Source organism: Drosophila navojoa, chromosome 3, assembly GCF_054131105.1.
Source record: "Drosophila navojoa isolate 15081-1374.11 chromosome 3, UAZ_NAV_1.0, whole genome shotgun sequence".
Classification (NCBI taxonomy): Eukaryota; Metazoa; Arthropoda; class Insecta; order Diptera; family Drosophilidae; genus Drosophila; species Drosophila navojoa.
In genome coordinates, this window is record NC_142891.1 from 14944887 (window position 1) to 14969753 (window position 24867).

Here is a 24867-nt window from a genome sequence, read left to right on the forward strand (position 1 = left end):
ATTTGTCCATGTGGACATTATTGTGAAGGAAGCTGGGGGAGGTGCCATTGTAATGGATTGCTGGCAAAGGGCAACCCACAGGCCGCAAGCCAAACCAGACGAGACCAGACTCAACCACAGCCCCACAGAAATGTAGACTTTCCAGTACTGCAGTTTCGCTCGTTGTGAATACTTGTTAATGTCGGGCTGTAGTTGTTGTTGTTTCCATTTCTATGGCTGTTGCTAACGTTATTGTTATTGTTATTGTTATTTCTGGCAAATTGTGCGACAAAATTCTAAGCAAGGCGCATGATTTGTTGCGTTTGTCTCGTATGCACGAAGCAACTGACGCTGTCAGCTCATTAAGCTGGTCTCATTATGCAATCTCGTTGGCATTGTTCAAGATGCAGCCTAGTTGGAGTTGGAGATTAAGTAAATGGAGATAGATACACAGATGGAGATGGAGATGGAGATGGAGATGATGCCAATGACAACGAGTACGAGCAACTACTTGTTGCATCTGCTTGGTTGGACATGAGTCAAGCGTTGCCTTATTTAGTATTCTATAAGATGTTGACAAGGCATTTAATTTATAAACTGAAGAATGTATTTTTAATAATCGTAATATTCAAATTGAATCTATTTTGAATCAAATTCTCAAGTATAGCAGTTAATTGAAGAAATCACAGTATAATGGTGTAAAGAAATGATGTTAGAGTGTGAGAGTGTATGGAATAGGCAGAAGGGGGCGTGGCATAGAGTATAGCCATAGAGTATTCCACAGTACCTTAACATTTTCACTCAACTAACAGTATAGTAAGCAAGTTGATGTTAACTCTCTGCCAACTAACATTTTTAAACTGACATACATTTCTATTCCGTTCGCAACCACAGCCCCGTAAATTATTCAGCGAACGATAGTTAGTCTTTTGATTTTAATACTAACCCCCAAGATATGCAACGATACTTTGTATAGTGCATATCTTTGACCGTAAGAAGAAGAATCGCAATAATCTGAAATATATTCCTAAAGTTCAAGAGATCCAGATAGACTTTATGTAAGTCAATAAGTTTCAATTTAACATTTTTTTACACATACTAAACATTGATTTTATATTAATGATTACAATTTTTCAATAATAATCTCATGTTATTTCCACTTTTAAATTTCAATAAAGTATATTCAGTTCTATTTATAAATACACATATTTAAATAAATTATAATTTCCATTTTATTGCTTTTTCGCATTTATCGATTTTTACAGTACACAACAGCAATCAAACAAGTATATAGGTATTATCTTATTGGCACTTCAACGCCTGGTTTCAATTGCACAATCTGCTCAATTCAATAGAATTGAGTTGTTGGTATTCATTAGGAAAACAGCTAAACAGATGATAACAAAATAAAAATGAATAAATAATGAAACCAGCAGCGGAATTGATAACTTCACTGGTCGACTAGAAATCTACCTTAAAATTGTATTAAATGAGTAATACAAATAATCTATATTTTGTTTAAATAGATTTACTTTGCATTTTGAATTATGTCTTTATATATATTTATCTAGGTTAAAATATAGAAAAATTATCTAATTTTTTATTCAGAGCATTGTGTTTTGAGTTCTTAATATTTCCATATTTTATGCAAAGTCAACAGAAGTGCTACAATTGACGCAGAGACTCCTTTACGCATTTACACAATATTCACATTTAATTCATTACATTGCTCGTTTTATAAACAACCGGAGAGGCAGCGTGACGGAGAGCAGAGGGTTAGAGGTTTTGTCTGCCGGAGCACTTAAATGTGATTACAATACGCGATATTTAATCTCTGATAACAAGCGGAAACCAGACAGTCGTCGATTAGACGTGAGCTCCCTAAAGTAGGCCTCAATTAGAGAACATGTCCGTTTTTATTTAGTCCTCCGTGCGCTGCTTGACGAGATGTTACGCCACGATTCAATTCCGCCGCGTTGCTGGCAGTTGGCCTTGCGTCGCATCTTCAAAGCTCAGGATTTCTATGGCAGCATACGGCCGATGATTGGGCTGGCCCTGGTGTTGGGCATTACGCCGTATTTCGTCTGTCGCGACGGTTGCCAGGGCGAGCGAGTGGTGCGCGAATCGTGGTATGGATTCGCCAATGCCATCAGCCGCTGGCTACTGATCGCCTATTGCTACATGTACACACTGCGGCAGAAGGAGAGCCTGATTGGCTACTTCATGCACAACCACATCTCGCAGATGAGCGCCCGGATGCATGACGTCACCGGCATCGTTGCCGGCATCGTCATACTCATATTGCCGCTCTTCCTGCGCCGTCATCTCCGCAATGCCCTTGAGAAGCTGATGCGCGTCGACAGGCTTCTACATCACCTGAGTTTTCCCATTGACTATAGGCAGGTTCTGTATCAAATTCTGTTGGTGCTGCTGTTGGTCTCCACCCTGGATGCCACCATCATCATTGTCTGCCTCGTCTGCCTGTCCAACATGGAGGTGCAGCCCACATATCAGCTAATTTTCAGCATGATGTACGAGCTGATCATCATCTCGATAACCATTTGCATGTTTTGCTTGTTGGCCGGTTCGATTCAACGCCGTTTCAAAAAGTTGCATAAGGTGAGTCGTCATATATTTCAGTTTAATTTATTAAAATTTTTAAGCCCATATATATATACATATGTAGTCACTTCTTAAAAGACTTGTACGAGGAATTCCAAGACTTCTTATTTAATTTTCAACTCCTCACTTTTAAGCTCATATTAAATACTTATTTACTTACGCCTCAAGAGGGTTCAATTGCCTGTAATTAAAAGCAACCTACAATGGGTCGCGGAAATTCAAATGACATATGTCATAACATACACGAGCAGCTCTCAGTTCTATGTGGGTCAATAGCCTTTGCATATTTGCACCTGCTGATATATATCTATGTTCACCCGCTCACATAGCTGACATAATTAAATTGAATTTTCGAGTTTGCGCAAAAAAAACCCCATACGGTGTCCTGCTCGGTCCGCTAGCTCAAGTATATAGCACGTCATTCAAATGTCATCGAAAATAAACTACTCCGTTGTTTAGCATGCCACACTCCATAAATGCGATACATTATGCATGCGCACAAGGCACCGAACCAACAGAAACTGATCAGCATATGGCCAAGAGACGCCATAGCCCATTGCTCAGCCCCAGCTACATATTGCGCATACGCCTCGTGAGCGGCGCAGCTGAGTGTGACTGTCTGCAGGCGATTGCGACGGTGTGTATGTGTGTGTGTGTGTAGTCATGAGTGTCAAGGATATGTGTTGATAATGAATTGCGAGCCATGAAAGCCTCAGAGTACTTCCGGATGAGTGACAGCAGTTGCAACAATATTAGAGATGGACAAATTTCTGCTAGCGGGATTCGAAAATGAATGGGGATGAGAGTAAACTGAGAGCTATAAAAAATGTATTTATGCATTTGGTTATTAATTTAAAAAAAAAAGAATAAATGAAAAATAATATATAACTATAATTTTAACAAATTCAAGAATATGTAGAAAATTAACATTAAAAAATAAATAAAAAATAAAAAATAAATTTAAAAAAAGTAAATATAATTTTTAAAAAATTAAATAAAATAAAAAATATATATAGTATTACCTAAAATTTATTATAAAAAAATTACATATAAAAAGAATTTTATTACTAATTTAAAAAAAATATATATTATATTTACTTTATTTATTGTATTTTAAATATTACTATATGTATACAGAGGAATTCACCAACCGCCCCTACATTTCTAACCCCTGTTTACTTGTGATGCCTTAATCAAAATTCAAAATTATTTTGAGTTGATATCATAATATAGTATTAAAATAATACCAAAATATACAGAGAACACCCAGTAGCCTTATTATTAGACAATTGTGTGCATAACAAGCAGGATGTTGTCTGCGAAACAGTGAGCCGAATGGACAGAGGCCCTCTCCCTTGATACGTCATTGTATCACTTATTCAATGCCAAGGGCCTCTCACTCCATTAGCCAGCATCCTCGCTTAGAGGAAGCGAGACGAGAACTCAGTTATGCTAACAACTAAATTAAAGCCAGACAGCGGCGTCTGCTTGACTATGCTATGCATTGCCCACCCTCAAGGCCACGCACACACCAACACTTGTTGAGCTTGGGCTGCTGCGATAATCTGAGCGTTGCGAGCTCCTCTCACGTTCTGCCAACTGGGAAAGTGAATAAAAGCCGAAGCATGATGAACATCATAATGAGCTATTCGCACACGCCCACGCCTCGGTTACACTTCCATGACTGATACACTCTCTCACTCTCTCTCTCTCTCTCTCTCTCTCACTCTCTCTCTCTCTCTATCTCACTCAGTCTATCACTCTCCCTCTCTTTTTGTTTTTATTTTCTTTTTTTTTTTGCGATATGTTTTTGTTTTCGCTAGCAAGCGAATCGGGCGGAACGTCGTCCTGGCTGCAGTTCGATTTGTCACTTGGGAGCAAACGGTTGTGCGTCTTCGTCATTTGTCGCTTGTCATACAAAATGTCCACGGCGTTGCGTCGGGTGCGAAAGTATTTTATATCGTCGCAGGTCTACGAGGCACTGCGTCCACTATTTTTTCTTACCTTTCTGTACGGACTGACACCGTTCCATGTCGTGCGCCGTAAGATGGGTGAATCGTATGTAAAGATGTCGTGCTTTGGCATCTTCAATATATTTGTTTACATATTGCTGTGCGGATTCTGTTACATCACATCGCTGCGTCAGGGCGAGTCAATTGTCGGTTACTTTTTTCGCACAGAGATTTCAACAATTGGCGATCGTTTGCAGATCTTCAATGGACTCATTACGGGCGTCGTGATCTATACGTCGGCGATATTGAAGCGCTGCAAGCTCCTGGGCACCTTGACAATTCTCCATAGTCTCGATACGAACTTCTCCAATATCGGCATACGCGTTAAGTACTCCAGGATTTTTCGCTACTCGATCATGTTGCTCGTCTGCAAGCTGCTCATTCTGGGCGTTTACTTTGTGGGCGTATTCCGGCTACTCGTCTCCCTGGGCGTGACACCCTCCTTCTGCGTCTGCATGACCTTCTTCCTGCAGCACTCGGTGGTCTCGATTGCGATTTGTTTATTCTGCGTGATTGCCTTCAGTTTCGAGCGACGTTTGAGTATCGTGAATCAGGTAAGTCACATCGAGGTGATTAACCCGCACTCCCCGGACTGGGCGAACTCAGGGCCTGCGCAAATAGTGAAACTAGGGCAGAGTGAGCGAAGCTATTGTCTGCTCACCCTAAGGGAAGAACACTTATTGCTCAGCCACAAATCAAGTGTGAAATTAATTTATGTTAATTCAAATATTTGTTGACTACGCTTTCATTAAACTGTTGCTTGTGACCTTTAATAGATTACCTAAATAGATTTCATTTCACATGTGGGAAGATGATTATTAGAATATATTCGGTGCTTTGCTATTTTGCTGTGTTTAGGTGCAGAAGGTAGCAAATGAACAATATGGGGCGATGCTAGACTCGCAGCATGGTAGTTATTTGCTTTTTATTGTTTATGGGTCACCTTTAAAGCAAAAATGTTCTCTGATTAGAAGAACAGAGTTATCAAGCAGTAATTACTACACATGTTATCTTTAAAAAAGTCATTGGATATGATTTCGTTACCTATTCAACTAATCAGAGCTCAGGAATTGTGATATATGCTGATATACTTTCCCTCAAAGTCAAATAAATATCTATAAAAGATAAGATAAAAGACGAATATTAGTCATAAATACTAATTAGTTACCTGATACCTTATATTCAAGCTGTCAATCAGAAAGAATTGTATTAACCAATTTACTCTGATAAAGTCAGGAAATTTTCTAGTGACCATAGATATAATAAACCATGATCACAAATAACGCGTAAAAGTCATAAGAAGCGTTGTCATATAGCTTAAACAGCTTTAATATTCCATTACCAATGCATATTGCTCTCAGTACGTATTAGAATGACACCAAATCCTAAAGCTCAGTCCTTAAAATAATATTTAAATATTTGTAAATATTATGTGCATCCTCTTACCTCATCCTTCTGTGACACCACAAAGGTAAACAAACCCATTTACTGCCAATAAACTATGAGTTTGAGTATTTATTTAAAAACGGCAAGCCCCTGCCAGAGCTCGATGTCTTAATATTCAGTTTACAATCGACACACGTGGGCTAAACTTTTGTTGCTTTTATCGGCTTTATGAGCATCATAATTGTCACGGAAGCAAAGGCTATTGTTTACTACAGTTTCCCTTTCATATATGGCACTCCAGCTGTGTCGTATTATTCTAAACACACAAGGAACCTTTCTACGCGGCTGGGCGCTGAGCTGTTGTCGCCTTAAAGCTCTCGAAGACAACTGGAAATCCTTCCCACCTTTTACACCCTTTTATGGATATTGTATGAACAAACAATTTTTCTAATTTCCCGCAGAGCAATGACCATAAATTTACGCGAACATATTGCAGTACATTCGGGGAAACCGTAAATATCTTTGAGTTTTAGTAATAAGTATTAATAAGAGTAAAAGACAATGACAAAGCTAAATGAGGACAATCGTACATAAACAAAACAAAAAACTAAGAGAATTTACTCGTTCTTTTATCAACAAATATACAGAGTTAGGGTGAGCATCGCAGATATTGTGGATGGAACAGATATATATGTATATAGAGACAAAAAATGGAAGATATATTGTGAGTGTGATAGACAGAAAAAGAAACAGTGTGGTAAAGACAAAGAGATAAAGAGATTGTAAGAGGGAGTGAGAGAGATAAGAAAGAGTGAGTGAGTGAATGAAAGAGAAGGAGATAGAAAGACATAGAGAGTAGAGAACATAGAGTAAGAGTGACAGAGAGGTAAATATTGAGAGAAAGAGTAAAGCAGAAGGAAAGAGAGAGAAAGATGGTGAGGGAAATAGAAAGAGAGTGTGATGGGGAGTGAGAGTGGAAAAATAGATAGAGACAGACAGAGAGATAGAGAGGAAGGATTAATACATACATATATACATAGCTATATTAGCCATTTAGCAGTTGTCTTTAATCCGTCAGTCCAATCGTGACGAGAGATAAAGAAAGGATAATGAGTATAACAAATATAGTTTATTCTGTAAAAATTGTACTCTGAAGCAAGACAGCTTCGTCATTGCTCTATATTCCTTGTGAATATTTCAATTGTCTTTTCAAAATACTTTGAATAAGAGTTAAAGTGCCCAAGGGCATAGCATAGACAGACAGACAGCCAGAAAGACAGACATACAGACAGACATACAGACAGACAGCCAGACATACAGACAGGCAGACTTACAGATAGGCAGACACCCAGATAGACAGTGCGAAAAGTGTGAACTATTAAAATGTGTGTAAATCGTATAACTAATTAGATTCCTGTGTAGTAAGAGAGCGAAACAAAGAGACCCCAGGGAAAGGCTCCCAGTCACCTGTAAATGGCCATTAATTAAATAGAACAGTTTAAGCGAACAGCACTTACACCCAGTCATATTCGTATTCGTATTAATATTCGCATTAGTATTCGTATTCATATTCGTACTCGCACTCGTTGACATGCGGTATAAAAATGCTAAAATTATTTACTTTGAGCCAACAAGCATGAAATGAATGAATTGCGGCCCCACCTCATTAGAACAGGGTCCGGTCCAGTCCGGGCGCCGGCGCCCGGCAACATGCAAATTATTTGTGCGGCTTGTGTTTAGTTGACGCGTAAACCTCCAGCTGTGCAGACCACGGCGAACAAGGAAGCATGGATACCAAAAAGGATATTAGTGTGGAAATCGAACTGAATACAATGCTGCAACATCCGCTGAAGCGTCGCGTTCGTCGGTGGCTCACCGCCAAGCAGCTGTACGAGAGTCTGCGTCCACTCTTCCATGTGACCTATTTGCATGGACTGACATCGTTTTACATTTGCAGCGATAGCAAAACGGGACGCAGGGACATCAAGAAGTCCTGGTTCGGCTACCTAAACGGCATTGCCCACATCGTCGCCTACTCCGTCTGCTATACTCTGACCATTCGCAACAATTGCGAGTCCGTTGCCAGTTATTTCTTTCGCTCTCGCATCACCTACTTCGGCGACTTGATGCAAATCGTGAGCGGCTTCATTGGCGTCACTGTCATCTATCTGACGGCCATTATACCCAATCACCGGCTGGAGCAATGCCTGCAAAAGTTCCATACCATGGATCTGCAGCTGCACAGCGTTGGCATCAAGATCATGTACAGCAAGGTGCTGCGATATAGCTATGCCGTCATGATCTCCATGATGCTGGTCAACTTTGGCTTCTCCTGGGGCACCTTTGCAGTGCTCTACTCGTCCAGAGTGCAGCCCACCTGGGCACTGCATTTCACGTTTATGATCCAGCATACGGTCATTGCTATTGCCATTACCATGTTCTCCTGCTTCACATATCTGGTGGAGATGCGATTCGTTATGGTTAACAAGGTAAGCAGCCGGCCTAAGACATGCGAATACCTAGAGATGTTTGGTAGACATATATAAAACAGTAGTGAGCTATCGCAATATTTTTGTTAATTAAATAACCCGTACAGAAATTCGAAAATTTACAATAAACAAATATAATTTTTGAAGGCAATTTCCTAAAAATAAAACCATGAAATTATTATTATTTGATTCCTAAAGGCAACAGTATTCATTTATTGCAGTGTTATATATTACATATATTTATTATTTTACCTACATGTTTTTTCGATTATTCAATTTTATACTTTCATATATTTATATAATTATTTATTATATTTTGTATTTTATTTGTATGTATGTGCATATACCATTTTATATTTGGCAAACATTGATATTAAAGACTTTCTGACAACCAATACATTTCATTAATTTTAAAATTCATTAAAATATCCCAACAATGTCCGACCTTCTTGAATTTCATTTTAATAATGCCTTAATTCGGTAAGTGAGCGAAATAAGGGACTTAGGAACTTAGGGAAAGTAAATATAGCCAGAGCGAGCACTGGGAGAGTGAACCCAGGAGGAGCGACATACCTGACGTCTGCGTCTTCAAATGCTGCTCTGACAAATCGAATTCGAGTGCCGCTCTTATTACTTATAAGTACTTTTTTCTATGACATTCAAATGATTTATATACACATCATATATAGATATAAAAATATATTTATTTATTGTGCCTTGCATACCATAATGTATTTATAGAAGAGAGAAGTCTCTAGAAATTAACACAGCCATACTTAACACAATGGGTTTCCCAAAAACTAGTAATTACACACGTCATTATTCAAGTCTGGGGAATACTGAAGCTTAAAAGGCTATTAAAAATGCTTTATGCATATCAAATTCAAGTTGACCGATTTTAGCATTATTTATCTCTGTTCACATCTCGTTTCGCGGCGATATTGATATGGCTCATGGGAATAATTACAAACAGCATAAGAATATTGCATGTTTCGACGCTTACCCACAGTTGGCTATATTTCGGGTTATATTTTGTTTGGAATACACATACACCTACATAAATTTTATGTACATATATTCTATACGAAGTCCTTTGTGTCATACTCTAGTTAACGTCAGCCAATTATTGGCAGCGCAGCAAATTCAATTAAATTAATTAACTCAACCCTCGCAAGCTGGGTGGGCGGGCATAAACGCTTCGTCCACCTCACGTGCGCTCACTTTATAATTTCATAACAAAAACAAACAAAGTGAAAGTGTCATGAAATAGAATGAAAGTCCGACAGGTTTCCCATTACGCGAGACCTGACAGCTCCTCAATTCCGACCAGACGAAGTTCAAGGCTTTAAGCTCTATCAATAAATAATGCGAGCAACCAAGTTGCAGTTGCTCTATAAAAGGTGCATCACTTCCGCTGTCAAAATCAGTTTGAATTCTTCACCGCCATGTGGCCATTTTGGAGGCAACTGCTCAGTCCACGCGACGCCTACGGCGCTGAGCAAACGCTGCTCCTGTTCACCTATCTGCTCGGTCTGACGCCCTTCCGGCTGCGTGGCCACGGGACGCGCCACTTTGAGCTCAGTCGTCTGGGCTATCTGAATGCCCTGCTGCAGCTGACCTTCTTTGGCTACTGTTTCCTGGCCGCCCTCGTCCAGGAGCAGAGTATTGTGGGCTACTTCTTCAACTCGCCCATCTCCCAGGTGGGCGACTCCCTGCAGAAGTTCATCGGCATGACCGGCATGTTCACGCTCTTCCTCTGCTGCGGCCTGCGCGTGCGTCTGCTGATACGGCATTGCGATATGATCGCCCGCATCGATGATCACCTGCTCGACGTGGGCATCTGCTTCAATTATGGCCGCATTATGAGTCTGCGGCACACAAAACTATTTCTCATCGCGGGCGTTCAGCTGGCCTATCTGGCCAGTTCGATATCGATGCTACTCTACAATGATGTGCGGCCCAGCTACACAGTGGCCGTTGCCTTCTATGTGCCTCAAATATTCCTGCTCAGCATTGTCGTGCTCTTCGGAGCCATCCTGCACCGCTGCTGGCAACAGTTCGATGCGTTGAATAAGGTAAACGCGAATGGCAATAATTCTGGATAGGTTGAGAATATATATGTAGTTTGCTTGGTATTCCAACATGCCATACCTTCTTTTTTACCGCCACACACATCGCTCACAATTTATTCCCCCCGCTCTTTTTGCTATTTCCCTGCCCTTAAACAAAGTGAGGCTATTCGTCATAGACTCGATATATTAGCTCCATTGGCTTTTTATTTAATTAATTAGCCACAATCTAAATCTAGGTTTCAATGACTCGGGCTAGGCATTGCTCATACGCCATGTGGCTGCCGAGCTGTTTGGATAGATTTGTGCACCCGGCCAATGTGTACGAGTGCTACCGTCTTATCTTCTATATGGCTCTGTTTTGTGGGCTCATGCCGTACTATGTGGACAGTTCGGGGGATCGATTGAGACTCTCCTACTTCGGCTTGCTCAGCGCAGTTCTACGTCTGATTTTCTATCCGGCAAACTTTGTGTACAGCAGCATAGAGCGTCGCTCGATTATGATCAGCTTCTCGCTGACGAACGTGTCCAAGTTCACGGCTGACTTGGAGCTGTTCAATGGCATGGCTGGGGTTGTAGTCGTGATGGCGACGTCGATACTGAGAAGTCAGGACTTGTTGCAGCTGTTGGCTATATACGACGGCTTGGAGCAGGAGGCCTTTCCACCCGTTGGAGTTAACTTTAGGCAGAGTGAAGCGACCAGAGAAATAATTCGTCTGTCGTCATTTCTATTCCTCACGCTGTTAAGCTTTGTGGTCTATAGCTTCATCTGGGTTTTTCCGCGAGTAAATGCATACGTGTGCTACTGGGTGGTCGTAAGCTATTTCTCGCCCAATTTTATAGTTTGCATTGTTAGCATACTCATCAGTGGACTTTTAATCAAGCTACGCATCTACCTGAGTGCATTGAATGAGGTGTTTCTGACTCTGAATCACTTTTATACTTGAGCTAATTCTTTTCCTTTTTGTATGATTTCAGGTGCTTAAGAACCTGGCCCATCAGTGGGATACACGCAGCATTAAGGCCGTGCAGAAGCAGCGCTCACTGCAGTGCCTGGACTCCTTCTCGATGTACACGATCGTAACCAAAGATCCCGCTGAGATCATACAGGAGTCCATGGAGATTCATCAGTTGATCTGTGAGGCAGCTGCCACGGCAAACAAATATTTCACCTATCAACTGCTCACGATCATTTCAATTGCCTTCTTGATCATCGTCTTTGATGCGTACTATGTGCTGGAGACTCTGTTGGGCAAATCGAAGCGCGAGAGCAAATTTAAGACCGTCGAGTTCGTGACATTCTTCTCGTGTCAAATGATATTATATCTGATTGCCATCGTTTCCATCGTCGAGGGCAGCAATCGAGCAATCAAGAAGAGCGAAAAGACCGGCGCCATTGTGCACTCGCTGCTCAACAAGACCAAGAGCGCCGAAGTGAGAGAGAAATTGCAACAGTTCTCCATGCAGTTGATGCATCTGAAGATCAACTTCACAGCGGCTGGACTCTTTAATATTGATCGCACGCTCTACTTTACGGTGGGTATCGGAGTTTCTTTATGGAATATCATAACATGGATGTATTTATTTATAAACTTTTTTATAAAATTACTAAAATTTTTTTTTAATAATAATAAAACTTATTATTTATACAATTTAAAAGTTAATATTTATATAATTAATTTAGTGTTAGTTATTGAAACAATTTGATAAAATTTCTTCTTCTTCTACATGATTGATTTTTATTAATTTAAACTTAGTTATATATTTTATTTACAGAATTTATTTATACTAAATTTTCTTTTGCCAATTCAAAATTTAAACAAATTATTTATTTTAATCAATTTTTCAGATCAGCGGCGCTTTGACCACGTATCTTATTATATTACTACAGTTCACATCTAATTCGCCCAGTAGTGAGAATGGCAGCGGATTCGACTGTTGCGAAGCGTATCATAATATGACGAATCATACAGTTTAGTGGCACGATGAAGAGGTTTGTCGAGCTGAATCTGGAGCTGGTGAAAACACTTGTCGATGTTACGTCCAATGGTTTTTTGGGGCAATAATATTAAGCGGTTTAATTCGATGTTGTTGCTTTTGCATGTATTATCAATGTATTTTTCATAGATCTATTTATTAGTAGCAATAAACAGAGAAATTTATTGAGCTGATTGTATGGCATCTGGCAGCGAAATGAGGCATAATTTATATTATGGTGTCGATAGCTTTAACTGAAATAAATATGGGACGACAGAAGATGGGATAATTATACCTTTTTGTACAAAAATTGGCATAAAAAAATTGGAGTAAATATGAAGAAGTAATATAAAGTAAATGAATGAAGGGCATATAATATGCTTTGATATGCCAAAGGCTAAATACATTTTCAAACATATACTAAATGTTTTTATATATAATATTTTTATTGTTATTCAGAGTACCCATTGTATAACATTGTATTAAATTTTACATACACTTTTTTATCTATTAAAAATTAACTTATGGAGACAGCTTTTCTGTTAGTGTAAAATGTAGCACGGAAATGAATATCCCTGTTCGTTCAATTAAGCTAATTAAAAAAATTGTGGAAAAAACTTTTTAATATTAATATTATATAAAACCCTTTGCAAATACACTAAAACTTTCTATTTACTGTCTCTGTTTCTTTAGTTTATAAAGTAAATATTGAGTTCATATAGACTTATATATATGTTTATATATAAATATATACAGCAAATCTTTTCTCACCTAAAAAGTAAAATTTACTTTCTGATTAACTATCGAAAACCTTAAACAATCTTATAAAATTAATACAAAATTTTTCATTTAAATAAAATATGCTGCAAACTTTTACGATTTTTATTTAAAGTATATTAATATATTTAAATAAAAATATAATAGTAACTTTGTGTACAAAATGGTTAAAAACAAAATTGTAAAATTAAAATTTTAATTCTAAAATAATTGAGATATATATTTATATAAAGTTATAGAAACAGTACAGAATTTATGAACTTGAAGCACTTTTCATATGCATAATTCATTAAAGTCATCCACAAATTTGTTTACACCCTTTCAGACGTGAATTTGGTATGTATCGGTGACATAGGCTCTAGCAGATACATAACTACACACGCAACACACACATACATACCCTACATACATACACAACTGTATATATTTCGTAAATAACTTGTTGCACTTGCTACGCAGCACCTGACGCTATGCTACGCATTTAAGCGTAATTAAATATTTACCGATATTGATATTAGCTTATTAAGCCGTCCAGTTGTCCAAACGACTTCTGTCCCAAGTACGCTAACGATGCTGACATATGACCCAACCTGAGGACCTACAACATTTTCGCATTTAGTTGGCGGCGAGCGAGCGAGGTGACCTAACGTGAATTCGCGACACGGCGACCAGACTTGGACTCGATATGGTTTTGAAGGTGTTGAAGCGCATGTCACAGGCGGATAATGTATTCCAATCGCTGCGTCCGCTCACCTATATATCGCTGGTGGGCCTGGCACCGTTTCAACTGAACCTCAACTCGGACAAGGAGGTGCACACTTCGTCGTATTCCTTCATAGCTGGCATTGTGCACTTTCTCTTCTTTGTGCTGTGCTTTGTTGCATCCATACGCGAGGGCGACTCCATCATCGGCTACTTCTTTCAGACGAACATCACCAAACTGGGCGATGGTACCCTGCGCCTCACTGGCATCATAGCCATGTGCACCATCTTCGGATTCGCCATGTTCAAGCGCCAGCGATTGGTCAGCATCATACAAAACAACATCATCGTGGACGAGATCTTTGTGCGCCTGGGCATGAAGCTGGACTATCGCCGCATTCTCCTCTTCACCTTTCTCATCTCCATGGGCATTGTGATCTTCAACGTTGTCTACATGTGTGTTAGCTATGGGCTGCTGGTCAGCGCCACCATTTCGCCATCCTTTGTCACCTTCACGGCATTCGCGCTACCCCACATCAATATCAGCCTAATGGTCTTCAAGTTCCTGTGCACCACCCACTTGGCCCAGAGTCGTTTCAGTATGGTGAATGAGGTGAGTCCTCCTGCGAAAGGGTTCTAAGTTAAGAAGTATTCCATTCCAATTGATTATTTCTTATACTATTAGGAATTTGGTAAGAAATTTGGTAAAATTTATTGAAGCACATATTTTATAATATGAACAGCTCAATTTGAGTTCTTATGCAAACTACTAAATAGATTTATAGACAAAGGGACAAATTCAAAGAAAGTTGCTCAAGTCAATTTACTTACTCAATCGCCTCTTGCACAGATTCTCCAGGACATCCTGGATGCTCACATTGAGCTGAACAGCGCTTTGGAGCTATCGCCCATGCATTCGGTGGTGAACAATCATCGGTATGCGCATCGGCTGCGTAATTTGATAAGCACACCCATGCAGAGGTACAGTGTTACCTCGATAATACGCCAGAATCCAGAGTATGGCATCAAGCAGGTGGCCAACATTCACAATTTGCTCTGCGACATTTGCCACACGATCGAGGAGTATTTCACCTATCCGCTGCTGGGCATCATTGCCATATCTTTCCTCTTCATACTCTTCGACGACTTTTATATACTGGAGGCCCTGTTGAACCCGAAGCGCTTGGATTATTTTGAGGCCGACGAGTTCTTTGCCTTCTTCCTAACTCAAATGATCTGGTACATTGTGATCATATTTCTGATCGTCGAGGCCAGCAGCAGCACCATCAGGCACAGCAGCTGCAGCGCCGCCATTGTGCACAAGATTCTTAATATAACCGACGAGCCGGAGCTGAGGGATCGGCTGTTCCGTCTCTCCCTGCAGCTATCCCATCGCAAGGTCAAATTCACCGCCGCTGGACTGTTTCGCTTGGATCGCACGCTGATATTTACGGTTCGTCTTCATATAAATATGAATAATTCTTTTAAGTTATTTATTTATGGTTCTCATCGACAGATAACTGGCGCCGCTACTTGCTACCTCATTATACTAATACAATTTCGCTCCACTCATCACGTTGAAGACTTTGGAAGTACAAATAATACGGACTATATGTAACTGAACTAGGCTAACAGCGCCATTTAAAAATCTTTATAATATCAATATTATTAAAAGTATTTGTTATCAGAGTTAGAGTAGTATACTTAGAGTACCATTTTCCAGACATCGATTTGATTGGATTATATAAGGATGTCTTCTTCTAGATGAACATAACTTATTTTAATTTGTTTCTACCCCTTTCACTTCGTTGTTTATTTTTTTACGTTTTCTGTGTACCTTACAACCGTCTTCGCAGAGCTCCAGTGTTGGCAAGATGTTGGAAATTCCAAGGCATCCATTTTTTCGCATATATGTGTTTATCAAATCAACACGCATAAAATGAAACGAGCTCTGTGAAAGTGCTGCCAGCACATAAAAAAGCTTTGCTCAAACTGTCAGCAACAAGCAGTGCAAATCAAGCAGTGAACCATTGACATAATTAAGCAGCGCAGCATGCTTTTCAAAACACGAGCTGCAACCGTTACAAGAGCAAAAGAGACGCGCACTATTGTCCTACTTTTAGCTGTTTGTCGTTCACAGTTCGCTGAAAAGGCGAGTGTGAGCTAATTGCCACAGTCTAGCATAATCGCAAACGGACAGCGCTCGGCTTTGGCGCCATCCGTCACTAATCAGAGGTACCCGTAATCCGCATAGACACGACATTTGGCCACCGCGCTCTAGCCGCATAATCCAATAAGGGAACTCAACTAGTGTAACGACATTTGATTGTTTTATTGCCTCAGCAGGTGACAATTTTATGTTAAGTGTGTTGGATGGTTTGGCTCAATTGTCGAGCAATATTTGCGTCCGCCCAAACCAGCGAACTACTTACATACGTTCGAATCGTAATAAATACATACACCTACATGCATGCATGTACGCTCATACATGTTCATTTAGAATCAGAATGATTAGCCACATTGATAAGACCTGAACAATTTGTTATCAGTACCATTCGATTTTAATGATTTGTTTACTTTTCCACATACATATGTACAGACGTCAAAAAATAAATGCCCTCAAAACATATAGCAGCTAGAGCTTGAAAACGAGGAGAGTGAAACATGTACATATGTGCGCTTGTATGTATGTATGTACATATGTAAAGTGAAGGCGTTTGGGGCGTTCACTTGATAACGCCTTTTACAATTGCTCCAGATTGCCCAGCAGAAATTATTGCAATTTTTAATGTACTTTAATGTACTGTGCTATATATATATGTGATATATTTAAAAATGCAGCGAGTGACAATAAGTAAATAATTAGGTTATAGTCTAATATGCACTGCTTTGCTTGACCTGGCTCACAGAGAATCAAGCGTCATGCTACAGTTTGAGTAGCACTCACATGCTTTACAGTTGCACAGCCACTGACTTGATATTTAATGCATTTCAATTCAAATTTCAATGACAATCATATAGAAATAAGTGAAGCGCAAATTAACGCTAGAACTCAAGCACGCCCACACACTCGCACACACACACACACCGATACAATTATGTGTGTATGCATAGAAGTAAATACATATCCGCAGCAACAGCCGCAGCAGCAGCCGCCCGTCCCCAGCTGCTTATAGTAAGAACAGAAACGCCGTAGTCAAAGTCGAGGCAGCGCCAACGCCAGCCCCGTTAGTTGCCCGTCCGCCAGAGAGGGCCGCGCACAGTCGTAATCGAGCATTGACGAGTAACGGTACACAAGCGCAATTTATTTAGCACTCGCGTTCGCATTCGCTTTTCACAGTCCGATTTGATTCGTTCGGCTTTTGTCGCGTGTCGCAAGCGCAGCTCGCGCATCCTCAGAGCCTTAGAGTGTGTGGACAAGCTGCAAAAGTGAGTTACCGTTAGGCAAACAGAAATCAAAGGATTTCGAACAACAACAAAAATGGAAAATCATAATTAGCCAAGAATTGTTTAATCGCACACAGACTTTTCAAGATTACAAACAATGGACAATGACCACGTATATAGGTATACTCACACACACACACGCACACATACACAAGTACTAAGTACTTGAGCTGTTAATCTAGCTGTCGATAGGCCCAGACAAACAATGGCAAATCCAAAAGTAAAAGTACAAACTTTAACTTTACGTTAGGCAAATTTCGGTTCTGATTCAGCTCGACTGTGAAAGAAATTAACAACTATTTACAACTTGTCTATGATTCAGCTAATTAAAAGCCAATTAAAGTGAACATTGCCAACACACTTGAGCGCTTTGCTAATCGCTGTTCGTCACACGAGCCAAAAGAAAACGGAAATGTAATAGAGTAAATAAATATTTCGAGAGTGCTCAAAGCAGTCGGAGCTGTTGCGTTTAATGAACATTTAGTGACTGCTAAAAATACGAACAAATTCAATTGCATAGGTCAGGAAGCAATGCACGCTGACATCTCTGAAGAGGCGAGAGAAGGCGGCATTCGTGTCTATATCTCGCTCTAGTGGGAAGCAAGTGCAAAGATATAGTAAATATCTATTTGTATATATACTTATGTAGTACTTGCAATCATAGCAACAAATGCAAATTGCGTTGTTGCCACAAAAAATCGTTTTTAGAGTCAAGTCTATGCCACAATGCCATGCTTGCGGTCAGCTCTATATTCGAGTCTCAGTCGGACTGACGAAAAGAATATTAATATCAGAATAGGAATCGTTTTAGACTAGGCTGCACTTATAACACTTCTCACTGTCTGATTATACAAATAGAAATACATATATATATCTATGTATACATATATTCGCATATCTGAGCATATCTAGTTTCCATTTGTTTATAAAATATTCACGTGTACTTGTGGCAAGAAGTTCTCAGTTCCCAGTTCTCCGTTCTCACATTCATTTTATTTTGATCAATGGAAATGCAAATAATTTCCACTGACGTAGCTCAATTAAATGATTAACTTGTTTTAATTACAAACTAAAGGTCTATATCTGTATACTATATACGTAGCATTGCAACTGCATAGTTATTATAATTTTATTTACTAATCAAAATTCTAAACAATTCAAAGCTTGAAAAAAAATGAAAATATATATAGTTGGCAGATATAATTCCTTCGGCAAAAAACAAAAAAATATATAAATAAATTAAAGCCTTGTTTTGACTGGAACTAATATTGCTGTGTCATATAGAGTTTTATATCATCATATATTGTATGATTCCTAAAATATTTTAAATTGTATCCACTATAAATTTTTGATTAATTGAGGTACTATAAATATTTATCAAGCAGCAGTTGATTCAAGCCTGCGCCAAGTTTGCTACTTTTAAACGCTGTTGATCAACAGACCAATTAAATAAATAATTCATTCATTTCCAGTACACATGTAACTGTTAAAAATACACAACAAAGTAACGCCAGCAGATCTGTAGAGATCAGCGCGGAACAGTTCGGGACTAGCACGTGAAATTAGTTTCAAATCATTTAACATGTTCATACTTTTCATATTTAGGTATTTCAGAGAGAGAGAGAGAGGGAGGGAGAGAGAGGGATAGAGAGAGAGAGAGGGAGAGAGAGAGACCACTGAGCAAAGCAAATAAATTATATAAATTATAGAATAATATCCCCTACATTTGTAGTAATTTCACTAAATGCACTACCGAGATCCTTGTCTAATTCATTTTTGTAGTTTTATATATTGAATACAATCCAACAATTATTACAGTTGCATTGCATGCAAAGATCACAAATGTTAACTCGAGCTCTAATTTTTTTTGTGAACAATTTGTTGGCATTTACATCTCATTTCTTTCACACTCGAATCACATTGTCGTTGAACGATTTGGATTTATTATTAAAGTGGAATATCACATGCTTAATTTAATAATGAAAAAATAAAAATACTTGATGCTTGCCGCAGAGCGCGAATCGCCCGTCAGTAGAAGAAGAAGAAGAATCAGATGAAGAAAAAAGCGAACCTAATTGAAAGCAATTATTCCATGCAAAGGCTTCGACTCTTTTCATCAAATTTAGTCAACATCTGGCCCCATATATAGAGATATATATGGGTACCATGGCATGCATGTCATTTTATTTTTTGAGCGTTGATCTTGATTTCAATTAAGTTAAATTCACATTAAAAGTACACGTTAAATGCTCTCTCCAAAGTGTGCAGATTCTATATAATATATACTAGTCTACGAAATTTATTATATTAAAAAATATATTCGCACACTTAAAAAGCATTCAGATTATTCCTGATAAATATAACTAAGTAATTGTCAATCAAAAAGAACAATTTGCAACACGTCGAGGACCAGATACTCTATCTAAAGCAGACTACTGTGGAAAATCCCTTTAAATGTGTGAATTATTTTTCTTAAAATTATTAACAATATACTAAAATACTAGATGCAACAGATTTACTTCTTAATTTGACCGCATTATTTATAATAAATAAATAAAATAATACATTTTTTATACTATTGTAACAATTTAATATGGATTTCTGTTAACAGCAATTCATCCCGAATAACGTTCTCTTATAGACATATATTCGTATACAAGCAGTGATTTATTCTCTATAGCTCCATCTGCTCGGGTAGCAAAGTTCATGTCAGCTAAACAATACCCATTACAAAAGAGTAAAAGTGTATACGAATTGCCGGCAAGTAGTAGTTTTTTTTTTCATAACAATTTGAATGCATTCATCAACGCGTTGCTGCTCTCTTTATATAGATATGCGAGTTTTTCTTTTATATATAGTCGTTGGGTACGGCAGAACGGTAAGTGTCAAAGACCCAACCATAGCTCACATCGGGGTCAATTGATAGACTCAATTATGGCAAAATATCACAGAGCCGAGCGAACATTCAGATACATGCATGGAGCCACACCATATACATATACATATGTATATATTAGTATATATTTATATATATAGAAGTATATCTGAACAAATTGAACGTGACACGTTACGTGTGAATTTGGAAGGAAGTATGGAAGTATGTGGACCTGTGACCCAGCGATAAGATTGCAGTGTGAAATGTAATTTCGTTTGCATTTCCTGGATTTGCACGCCGGCTGTCTTCAGTTACCGCTGCTGCTTATCGGGTTCAAAGTCCGCTTATCAATGACAGCCGCCCAATTGACTCACGCCGATTGATGACGCTGTGGTCCGCATATCAATTGCTTTCTACTCAAACAAACCCACACGTATATCTTTTGTGGTAGCTGTAAACAGCAACGGCAATTGTAATTCAAACAGTTTACGTATACATTAAGTATACGTACATACATTACGTATACGTATCAAGTCACATCGATTATAAAAATATGTATATTTCCATATATGCCGGTTCGCAAGTGTAGTCTTCGCAATTATCAACACTGATATGACAGCTACACACACCATCGCAACAATTATGAATACAAATGCCCGATTATTTACTTTGGCTGGGTGTAAACAAGTTACTCACGTGTTGTCATTATTATTGCACAGCTATTAGCAAAATCGACTCAATTGTTGGACACACAGACAGCTCACTCGTCTGCCTACTTAAAATATTTATTTATTTACTAATGCGAAACTGCATTTTTCGTATTATAATGTACTCTATTTAAAACAGGAAAAGCCAGTAATGAGTGTGAGCAGCTTTAACCAGGTTTAGTTGCAGCTATAAAATATATTGTAGTTTAATTAAATATTTATTTTTGGAATTTTTAATTAATGACTATGGTCAGCTTTAACCAGATTTAGCTGTAGGAACTAAATATATTATAAAAGGTCGCTAGTTAAATTTTACCACAGCAATAGTTTAAGCAAATGATTGAAATTACTATTTTATTTTAATATAAAATATTTAAAACAATATTTTTTTACTATTATGGTACCTTTAAGACAACTTAATCTTAACACAAATTATTTATATACATTTTCTAAGACTCTCTCCAAACTAATAACGCCTGCTGAATCATTCCCTAAAGTATGCAATATATTAGTCATATGATTTGATTGTAAAACTCTTATTTTAGCAATTACAACTTAAATTAGTCAAGCGTTTTTTGTCAACAACTTTTAAACCCAAACTCAACAGGAAACTTCGAAATTTTTCATTTTCAGTCAGCAAACTAAATCAACTCTCCATAACCATTTTTATGAACACTTAAAGGAAACATTTACAAATTTTCCTCATCAAACAAACTCGACCTCATTAACGACCTCAACATACAACAAAATTAAAGTCTGCCCAATAAGTAGAACTAGTTCTTAGCCCAATTCTTATTTAGTTTTTTCACGTGATGAAATTTCCGAATTTTCTATGGCTTCACGTTTTAGGCTAATAATAGCATTGAGACACTTTTGACGACTGGAACAGCTGAACGGACGCCAGCCATGCCTACACAGAACAGCGCCATGTGGCGGCAGAAGAGCAACCGCGGCCTGTTCATTGGCATCTTTGGATTTTGCCTTGGACTGTTTGGGATCATGTGCGGCATGTTCTGGGAGGACATATTCAATTGGATCAAGCATAAGGTAAGGCGACGTGATGCGTGCAGCTGCAATCGCTTAACGCCAATCAAAAGCCAAATCAGAGACGACACGAGTCGTCGCAGCGAGCAGGTGGCTCAAACGAGCCGCCTCAATTGATGCACACTTGTTGAGATTCTTTAATTAATGGCAATTGGGATTTGATCTTTGTACAGGAAATGGCGCTCGCACCCGACACACGTGTCTATGAGAACTGGAAGACGCCGCCGATGGAGCTGCATCTGGACATCTATCTGTACAACTGGACCAATCCCGAGGAGTTTGGCAATCTGAGCAGCAAGCCCATACTGCAGCAGCTCGGCCCATATCGGTTCATCGATAAGCCCGACAAGGTCAACATCAGCTGGCATCCGGCAAACAGCTCGGTTACCTATCGCCGGCGCAGCTTCTACTATTTCGATGCGGCCGGCAGTGCGGGCAGCCTGGACGATGAGATCACCACGCTGAATGCCGTGGCTCTGGTAAGTGCACCGACCAATGCTCACATCGAACTTGTCCAACAATCGGTGAACTCTTGCAGTCAGCAGCAGCCACGGCCAAGCAGTGGAACGCCGTGAAACGGGCCATGGTCGATGTGGGCCTGAAGCTCTATAGCCAGGAGATGTGGGTGACGAAAACGGTCGATGAGTTGCTCTTCACTGGATACAGCGACTCCATGATTGATGTGGCCATGGCCATGCCCATCTTCGGGGATGAGGTGAAGGTGCCCTTCGACAAGTTCGGCTGGTTCTACACGCGCAACGGCAGCGCCGATCTGACGGGCGTCTTCAACGTCTACACTGGCGCCGACAATCTGGCCCAGCTGGGTCAGATGCACTCCTGGAACTATAACACGCACACGGGCTTCTTTGATTCCTATTGCGGCATGACCAATGGCTCGGCCGGCGAGTTTCAGCCGCAGCAGCTGCAGCCCGGCGGCAGTGTTGGCCTCTTCACGCCGGACATGTGCCGCACCCTGCCATTGGACTATGTGGAGACAGTGGAGATCGAGGGGTTGCAGGGCTACAAGTTCTCTGGCGGCGAGCGCTCCGTTGACAATGGTAAGCATGAGCTAACGGAATCTTGGGTGTATATACTCATAGAAGGGGAGCTTATGGGAAGATTTCTGTCTGTCTGTCTGTTGAATTGCATATTAATTTAGCCAAATGCCTCGCCATATAATTTGCCTAAACTCTACAATTAAAATCCATAATCAATAGATCTTATATAATGAATAGTATTCACGTTTAACATCCAAATGATCGAGGCATATAAATCTGCTCACGAGCTTCGAACAATTACGAATCTTCTGCTTCAATAGAGCCAGACAGAGATCCATGTGAAAAATGATTTTCCAATCAATGAGTAGATAATATGACTCGGATATCAAATAACTTTTACTAGAAAGCTTTCACTGAGAATACTAGACTTAGATATACCCTAAAGCCAGAAAGAGTATTAAAAATATAGAATTGTTAATTATATTTTTTAATTTGTTCACTTTTGGTTACATTTTAAACTCCTCTCTTCCAGGCACACTTTATCCCGAGAATCTGTGCTTCTGTGGCGGACAATGCGTGCCCTCTGGCGTGATGAACATCAGTTCCTGTCGCTTCGGCTCACCTGTGTTCATGTCCTATCCGCATTTCTACAATGCCGATCCGTACTATGTGGAGCAGGTGGAGGGACTGCAGCCGAACAAGGAACAGCACGAGTTCTATATGGTCGTGGAGCCGAGCACAGGCATTCCGCTCGAGGTGGCGGCACGCTTTCAAGTCAACATGCTGGTCGAGCCCATTGACGGCATTCAATTGTATACAGACATTCCACGCATATTCTTTCCACTCATCTGGTTCGAGCAGAAGGTCACAATTACACCCGAACTGGCCGATCAGCTCAAGCTGTTGCCCGTGCTGCTGTTGGCTGGCCAAATCTTTGCTGGCATCTGCCTGGCTGTCGGTCTCATTCTGCTGCTCTGGATGCCCATGCAGCAGCTGCTCAGCTGGTGCCAGTCGCGTCAGTACGACGTGAAGACGCAGCAGAAGAGCAACGGACAGTACAAGAGTCGCTCTCAGTTCTCCAGCGCCGAGGAGCTCAAGTCGAAGGCCTCCACGCTGGTGTGCGAGAAAAGTGCTGGAGAGTCACCAGACAGCTCCCCGTTGCTCGAACGCAATATCAAGCCCGCCGTTGTGATAACCAAGTCGCAGACCGGTGACAATGAATCCACAGCCATAAATAAGGGCACAGACAGCAAACAGGACTAAAGCAATTCAACTGGAACAACTAGCCGTCCTAGTGCTTTAAATAGTTTATAGTCAATTAGTTTAGGAAAAACATTTTGATATACATACATATATGTGCGTACATACACATATATACATACGTATATACAACTTCCGACTCCGGAATACATTCATAGCTGGCAATGCCAAAGATTATATAGCTGGGAGAAGAAATTAACGAAATCATAACTTACGAATACTCTATATACATATAAACATATATTAATAAGTTTATGTTGGTATTTGAAATTTTAGGGTAATGAAGATGACAAAAAATTTTAAATGTTAAAGCTGATTATCAAATTAAAGATTTTATATGCATATACAAACATAAACATGTGTGATTTTTTTATATTATTTGTATTGGCGGAAATAATAAAAATAATTCATATATATAGATCAATTCAATGAATGGTAAAAGGACTTGAAATTGAATGTATCGCATAGGTGTTTAAAATCTTCAATGTGTCTCAAACTGCAACTGGAATCTAAGCTGCATCCA

At 39.5% G+C, this 24867-nt stretch overlaps 3 protein-coding genes across 7 annotated transcripts; all 3 read left to right on the forward strand.

Moving 5' to 3' along the window:
- The first annotated feature begins 1747 nt into the window (after positions 1 to 1747).
- Gr28b (Gustatory receptor 28b) lies at positions 1748 to 12730 on the forward strand. Of its 5 annotated transcripts, none has more exons than XM_030383248.2 (3): positions 1748 to 2598; positions 11536 to 12093; positions 12407 to 12730. In XM_030383248.2, the coding sequence occupies exons 1-3, from the start codon at positions 1927 to 1929 to the stop codon at positions 12533 to 12535; spliced, it is 1359 nt and encodes a 452-aa protein (XP_030239108.1). In that variant the 5' UTR covers positions 1748 to 1926; the 3' UTR covers positions 12536 to 12730. The 5 variants fall into 5 exon arrangements, with proteins under 5 accessions (XP_030239108.1, XP_030239106.2, XP_030239107.1 ...); XM_030383246.2 differs by lacking the exon at positions 1748 to 2598 and adding an exon at positions 4380 to 5167; XM_030383247.2 differs by lacking the exon at positions 1748 to 2598 and adding an exon at positions 7744 to 8488.
- Positions 12731 to 13851: 1121 nt separating this feature from the next.
- Positions 13852 to 15643, forward strand: Gr28a (Gustatory receptor 28a). Its single transcript, XM_089258306.1, has 3 exons — positions 13852 to 14626; positions 14864 to 15466; positions 15530 to 15643. Exons 1-3 carry the CDS (start codon positions 13997 to 13999, stop codon positions 15629 to 15631), a joined length of 1335 nt encoding a protein of 444 aa, XP_089114432.1. The 5' UTR covers positions 13852 to 13996; the 3' UTR covers positions 15632 to 15643.
- Positions 15644 to 17220: 1577 nt separating this feature from the next.
- On the forward strand, positions 17221 to 24417 carry santa-maria (scavenger receptor acting in neural tissue and majority of rhodopsin is absent). The gene is made up of 5 exons (XM_089258611.1): positions 17221 to 17442; positions 21892 to 22089; positions 22260 to 22565; positions 22625 to 23144; positions 23617 to 24417. The coding sequence occupies exons 2-5, from the start codon at positions 21949 to 21951 to the stop codon at positions 24345 to 24347; spliced, it is 1698 nt and encodes a 565-aa protein (XP_089114737.1). The 5' UTR covers positions 17221 to 17442; positions 21892 to 21948; the 3' UTR covers positions 24348 to 24417.
- Positions 24418 to 24867: the final 450 nt, after the last annotated feature.